Genomic DNA, 7052 nt, shown 5'->3' with positions numbered 1-7052 from the left:
AAAAAAAAAAAAAAAAAAAAAAAAAAAAAAGAAAAAGGGTCTCACTAACCAAAGCTGGGCTGGAAGTTCTCTAGTAGGGAATTAATACAAATTTGTGAGGTTTTGACCTTGTGTAAAATTTAAACAACGGTATCAGAAATAATTTCAAGGAGTTGTTACACAGATTCAAACTTGCCCTAAACAGATTTTTTTCTTCTTCCTCTTCTTCTCCTCACCCTTCTCCTTCTTCTTCATCATCTCTATCTATCTATCTTTTTTAAATTTTGAAACAAGGTCCTGGCTGGCCTGGAACTTACTATGCAGATCAGGTTGGCCTCGAGGTCGAACTCATTGAGCTCTACCTGTCTCTGCCTTCCCTGTGCTGGGATTCAAAATGTGTGCCACCTATATCTGGTACAGATATATTTTGAATATTGAAATGTTTAAGAGATTGAAAACAAGATTCCTAATCATGTTTAAGCAGGAATTCAGAGGTTACTCATATAACATAGTATGTCATGCATTACAATACACCTATTAAAGATTTATTTATTTTTGTATGTGCATTGGTGTTCTGTCTGAGTGTCTGTATGAGGGTGCCAGATCCTCTGGAACTGGTGTTACAGACAGCTGTGAGCTGCCATGTGGGTGCTGGAATTGAACCAGGGTCTTTTATCAAAGTAGTCAGTGCTATTACCCACTCAGCCATCTCTCCAGCCCCATGATATACCTATTAAAATGTCCATTTTTATCATCAGCTCAGCCAAGGATATAAACAGGTCTATAACCAAACTTCTAAGCAACCCTCACCAACAGGAAGTTATGTGGATGCCCTGGACAGTTTATAGACAGTAAGGACAGGCATTAGAGGGGTAACAGGCTGGGGAGATGCTCAGTCAGGAAAATGCTTGTCTCTCAAGCACAGGGACCAGAGTCAGGTCCCAGAACTGGAATTTAAAAGACTGAAATGGTACAAGTGCTCCCACTCCCAGCACTGGGGAGGCAGAGACAGGCCGACGCCCGCACAGGGTGTACTACCAGCCAGCCTAGTCTACTTGGCGAGTTCTAGGTCAATGAGACACCCTGTCTCAAAAGAAAAAGGTTAGCAGTATTTAAGGCACAATACCCCAGAGGCTAACCTTTGGCCACCATATGTGGCATGTGCATAAACACACACAAACAGCATGCCAAATGTTTGCTGTCACTAATATTCAGAAATAGAAAGAAGATGGCAGCTTTCCAACCACTGAATTGAAAAGGCCCTTGCTAAGAATCCATGCAGAGTGCTGTCAACGTGAGGAACTGCCTCCTGCCCCCTGCTGAGGAGGCAGATCTGCCAACTCTTCCACTATCCAACCCTAAAGCCAGGCACCTTCACCACAGTGCTTATGAGGTTCCATGTACAACAGAAAACAGGAGCGCCTAAGGAGTGGCCACCGAGAACTAGTTCCACAGCTCTGGGAACTGTGCAGCCAGAAAGCAGGGAAGCACTGATGGGAAATGCTCAGCACAGCACAGAACACTGCTCTCTGATCCTGTCTATAAAAATCACAGACTCCTAGAATATAAAAGTGAACTGAAGAGACTGAAATATAAAGGACAAGTGAAATACATAGAAATACAAAGGAAAAAGAAAAAAAAAGTGTAAATGCACTCAACCATGAAAACAGTTATCTCTATGTATAGGACTTAGAGTAAATTTTATTTTTATTTAGTGATAAGTACATATTATTTTAAAATTAAGAGTGCAAGTAGCAATAAAACTATAACAATTAAAATAAAAATAAAAGTCCTGGTCTAAGCCAGTGAAGAGAGAGACATTTTAAGAACTCAAAAGCAAACTGAGGTGTCAGGTGGAAGCTGCTAGGAACACAGAAAGATTGGGCCTAGCAACCAAGAGCCTTGGACTCTGATCTCAATGTGACCACTCTATTGCTCAAATCCTTTCTCTCTGCAAGGGTAGGCTATGTCAGCAATTAGCAAACATGGGATTATGTGTACAGGCTCATCTAAGATGCTCAAATTATTAGATAAGACTGCCAGCCAGCTGGACCTGTTACAGATCTCTTGACTTAAAATCTCTAGGCTAAGGGTGAAGACGCATTTTAATGACTACTAATCAGTCCACCTTCTAGCCTCCTTTAAGAACACTGGGCTAGATAACCCAAGATGAGCCCTGTATTCTAAGTATCCTAAGTACCCCACGAGCATCCTCCCCCAAAGCCTATTTCCTTCTTACCAAGTACATCCTGGGGGTTGCCAGGGAACTGCTTGCCGAGCACAGTCTCAAGGGCATAGCTCAAGTCCATGCTATGCCTCGTGATCTCTGCTGGTGTGGCACCTGCTGGGAACATCTGAGTGGGTAACTCTGAAAAGCGGATCTCTGTCCCAGCCCTGGGCTTCATCTCGGGCAGCCGGGCTAAGCCCTCTTGGTAGCTTTTGCACTCAGTGCCGCAGAGGGGTAGGTTCTGCTCCACCCTGTCCTTGGTGTGCTTCATGGAAAGCACAGGCAGCACATCTGAGAAGGCGCAGATCTGCCTGCTCTCAGGCTGCAGCTTCTCCATGGTGGCCTCACTGATGAAGTTGGTGAGTGAGATCCATTTCTTGAGTGTACCATATGGGTAAGGTCCCAGAAACTGGTCTAGCTCCGGGAGATTGGCTCTCATAGCTTCTACTTCAGCCTCTGGAGCTGGAGACAGGTCTACTTCTTCCTGAACTGCATTCCAGCGCAGGACTGTCAGCCCCCGCTGCTTCAGGCTAAGAAAGAAGCCCATGCGAGGGCCCACTTCCCTTGGATTGGCCTTGTCCACAGAGCTGTAGTAGAGGAAGTGGATGCCAGGGGGGATCATCTTCACACCTCGGAACTTGGGCCCCACCTCCCAGGAGTTATAGTCAATGCCAAACTCTGTCCCCTTGGGCATGTTCAGAATGACCACAGTGGCTCCTTCAAAGAAGAGTTGCTTGGCTAACTCGGGATCCATTTGCATGGAAGCCATGAGGCCAGTGGAGGGTAACCAAAAGCAGGGCTCTTTTCTGTCTCCTAGAGAAAAAGAGAGAGAGAGAGAGAGAATGAGTTGATCAGAATAACAGAATATGGAAAAAGAATACTTTATTTCTTGCACATTCTCTATGTCAAATATTAAATTAGATCCTGACAGAAATTAACTCCCTTTAATCCCCATGGCAACCCTGCATCTGTCTAACAGATGAGGAAAATCAGGATCAAAGAGATTTGGGGGTTTTGATTTAAGGAGCAAGAGTTTTCATTGCATCACTCCAGGTGCACCACTTAAAGACAGGTAGTCACATAGTACCAAAATAAAGCCTGCTTGCTGGTACTGCAGGCTCCTGTCCACTGCCCATCAGATGTCTCTATCAACAGCAGTGGAAGGTGGAAAGGGCTCGACTGGCTCATTTTAAACTAGAACAATGCAGAATCAACTTAAGCTACAATTCTACCTAAAGCCTGCTACTGGAGAGTACCATAAGATATGTCAAATCAAACTACCTAATTTCTCACGAGCATCTAAAATTAACAAAAAGTTTGGGGAGTGAAGGAGAGCTTTTCAGACTCCCTTCTTTCACTCATCAAAAGCCTAGGTGAAAATGAGAGAAATCAAAGGGCTAGTCTCCTAATTTAAAAACAACCTGCCAAGGTGCAGTGCTACACACCTGTATCTCCAACCCTTGCTGGACCAAGGCAAAGAAATCTGGAGTTCAAGATCACCCTTGACTGCTAGAAACTGTCTCAGAAATCAAACAATAAAAACAAGCAGCTGGTAACAACATAGTTCATCAAGTACAGTGCTTGTCCATTACACACAAAGGATCCTTGGAACCGCAAAACAAAAACAAAAATAAAAAACAAAAACAAAACAAAATAAAAGCTTTTTTAAAAAAAATCTGTGATAGACAAAGACAGAGGCAGGAGGATCAGATGTTAAAGTCATTCTCAGCTACATAGTCAACTGGAGGCCAGACTGGGACACATACACAAGACACTATCTTAAAAACAAGCAAACAGAGCCGGGTGGTGGTGGCGCATGCCTTTAATCCCAGCACTTGGGAGGCAGAGGCAGGTGGATTTCTGAGTTCGAGGCCAGCCTGGTCTACAGAGTGAGATCCAGGACAGCCAGGGCTATACAGCTATACAGAAAAACCCTGTCTCAGGAAAAAAAACAACAACAAAACAAACAAACAAACAAAACAAGCAAACAATCACAAAACAAAACCATCTCAAGTCCAGGGATCAAACAGCTTCCCCAGAGTCGCAATCCCTGCAGAAATCGACATGGCAGGTCCACAGTGAGTATCTGAGGAGAGGCTTAGATCCTTTATTTTATCCACGTTTAAATTCCCTATAAGGACACTCTGATTAAAAGTGAAGGGGTCGAGGGTGCTGGCAGATACTCAGTGAGTAAAGGAACTTGCCTTGTAGGACTGACCACCTCACTCCAATGGCCAGATCCCACAGAAGGGTAGAAGGAGAAAAGAGAACCCACAAAGTTGTCTAACCTTCATATGCTTGCCCCAGCATATGACCCACCATCCCGTGATGCACTCACAAATACACAATGTTAAAAACAACTGTGTAGCAGACACTGTCTCTGCAGTATTTGTAAGAATGTTTTCAGCCCGAACCATTTAAGTCAATCGACTACTTCAACTTTTACTAAATTAAATACTAAGTCACTTACTAACCCAACCGACAAACACTCAGATTATAGACACTATACAGGATCTTTACTGGGCCCTAAAAGACATCCACAGAATACGATTACTGAAAACCAGATATTTGTATTCTACACAGAAGTGGCCTCAAAATTCACAAGCAGTAAAATCAAGTGCTTGTTGTTTACTCTTTTATTTAAAACAAACAAAAAATCCTTTTACAAAAAATATTAGGAGCACTTTATTGTCTTTACCTTAAAAAGAAAAAAAGGAGAAAAAGACTCTTTTTCAAACTGCAAGACATCACTTAAGAAATCATTTTTAGACATAAAGCTAATCTGAAATAATGAGAAAAGTTATACAGAAGCCAGAAGAGGATGCTGGATTCCTTGAAACAGGAGTTGGAGGTGGTTTTAGCACCATGAGGGTGGGAGGAGTCCAAGTCCCCTGGAAGAGCAGGCAAGTCTCTTAACCACCAAGTCATGTTTCCAGCACCAAGAAGAGAATTTTTAAGCTATCAGAATGCCACAAGTAACAAGGATAGGAATGGTTCATGAAGACATGTGCTTGTATATATGTGTGATCACAGCATAAAAGTCTTGTGAGTGTAGTTCACAGTCAAAAAGGGCTGAAGCATACAAATGGAATACATTCTTCACAACCCTGCGATACAGACACCTTCTCAGCCTATTCACCACCTTCTCAGAGCGGAGAGTACTTGGTCCTCAATGCGTTCTCTATCTGGCTTTAGGGAACATAAAATTCTTACTATGGCCTGAAAACGTTGCATGAATTACGCCTGGCAACTCTTCAGCTTATTTAATAACACCCCAACCCGAGGACTGTTCTAACCACACTGGCTTCTTTCTGACCCTCAAACCAGAGAAAACTCTACTCAAAGCACTTTGTCACACTTTTTTTTTTTTTTTTTTTTTTAAATCTTAGTAAAGCCTCCTCGACCCGGGACTAAGTCAAATGTTTGTGATTATACTCTGGATTCCTTGTTTGCCGTTCAATTCCTGTGACAGGTGTGTAACTTTGTGTACTTGACTGAAGACTGCCATGCCCACAAGACTCGAGTCCTAGATGCCTACCAAACACAGGAAACTTAATTTTTTTTTACTTACTACAATATGTATTTAAATAAAGCCAGGAAGCCGGGTGGGTGACTTACCGGAAGCCACGCAGAACCAGCTCGAGTGAGTTTTATGTTCTCTGGTTCCCAAAATCTACAGTTAAAGGGGGGAAAGTTACTTCGTGAGCCCCAGAGAACCTGACCACGGTGTCCCTGGTGATGGGTTCTCAGAAAGAAAGGCCTCCTGAGACACCAGCTCACAAATCCAGACTCCGCCAACGCGATCCTGAGACAAGAAGCGAGGCGGCCCGCTCACATATAACGAAACCAGAGGACGAAAGGAGCCCCAAGAGCCGACACTCACCGGATCACCTCACACTCCGGCTCCGCGGAAACAGGACGGAAGTTCCACTGCTTTGGTGCCGGATAGGTGCTACGTAAAAAGAAGTCCGGCGGAGCCCCGAGTCTCAGGAGAAATGGCCCGTGCTTCTGGGTTCCTCACGATAAAGCACTGCATTTTCTTCTTACTGTTTCATTTTACTTCCTGAGTTATGAATAACGACCTTAATTAAACTATACACTTTATATCCTCGTCCAGAAACATACTCACCATCCACAGTCCTTTGGTCTCAAGCAGACACGGGCTGGCCAAAGCATGGTCCAGGTGTTGGCACACAGTAGCCACAGACTGGCTCAGTCATGGTTGGCTCTCTTTAGCCACATTTACTATGCTAGTCACCATGTCAAAAGTTCCCTATTGGGCTGCTGAAATGGCTCAGCAGGTAAAAGCACCGACTGCTCTTCTGAAGGTCGTGAGTTCAAATCCCAGAAACCACATGGTGACTCACAACCATCTGTAATGAGATCTGACGCCCTCTTCTGGCTTGTCTGAAGACAGCTACAGTGTACTTATTTATAATAATGAACAAATCTTAAAAAAAAAAAGTTCCCTATTATCTCCAATTACCAGCTTCTAGACGCACTCATCCCTAGTTTCAGAACCAAGGCTGTTGCCTGAAGAGAGAACCAGTCCCTTCAATAGTTACTACAGCAGTTCCTCTGGAAATGACCACCCAGAGTTTTCCCGGCCTTACAGAATACAACAGTCAATCTATAAATGAGCACTGAGCAAGGAAACCTGCCTGTCTTTTTCTCCTCTATTCCCTTAGAGCCTAGCACATAAATAGCCCTCATACATGTAATGTGTATTTAATTCAAATAAAATAATGTGTATAATAAATGACTATTCATAGGCCTAGCTGTATTAGGGTTCTCTAGAGTCACAGAACTTATGGGTAGTCTCTATATAGTAAGGGAATTTGTTGAT

At 43.4% G+C, this 7052-nt stretch overlaps 1 protein-coding gene across 2 annotated transcripts in view; it reads right to left on the bottom strand.

Annotated features, from left to right (window-relative positions):
• The window catches only part of Aar2 (AAR2 splicing factor), a 20912-nt gene extending 14757 nt beyond the window's left edge, over nt 1-6155 (bottom strand). Inside the window, exons 1-2 of one of the 2 annotated variants that reach the window (XM_031372503.1) lie at nt 6090-6155; nt 2219-3019 (exon numbers count right to left, since the gene is read on the bottom strand). In XM_031372503.1, coding sequence (XP_031228363.1) covers nt 2219-2975 — 757 coding nt within the window. In that variant the 5' untranslated portion in view covers nt 2976-3019; nt 6090-6155. Of the gene's footprint in view, nt 1-2218; nt 3020-5824 lie in introns of both variants that reach the window. The other variant, XM_031372504.1, reaches the window with a different exon arrangement.
• Nucleotides 6156-7052: the final 897 nt, after the last annotated feature.

Source organism: Mastomys coucha, unplaced genomic scaffold (assembly GCF_008632895.1).
Source record: "Mastomys coucha isolate ucsf_1 unplaced genomic scaffold, UCSF_Mcou_1 pScaffold15, whole genome shotgun sequence".
Taxonomy (NCBI): Eukaryota; Metazoa; Chordata; class Mammalia; order Rodentia; family Muridae; genus Mastomys; species Mastomys coucha.
The sequence above is the reverse complement of the archived record's forward strand: the minus strand, read 5'-3'. Positions and strand labels throughout refer to the sequence as shown.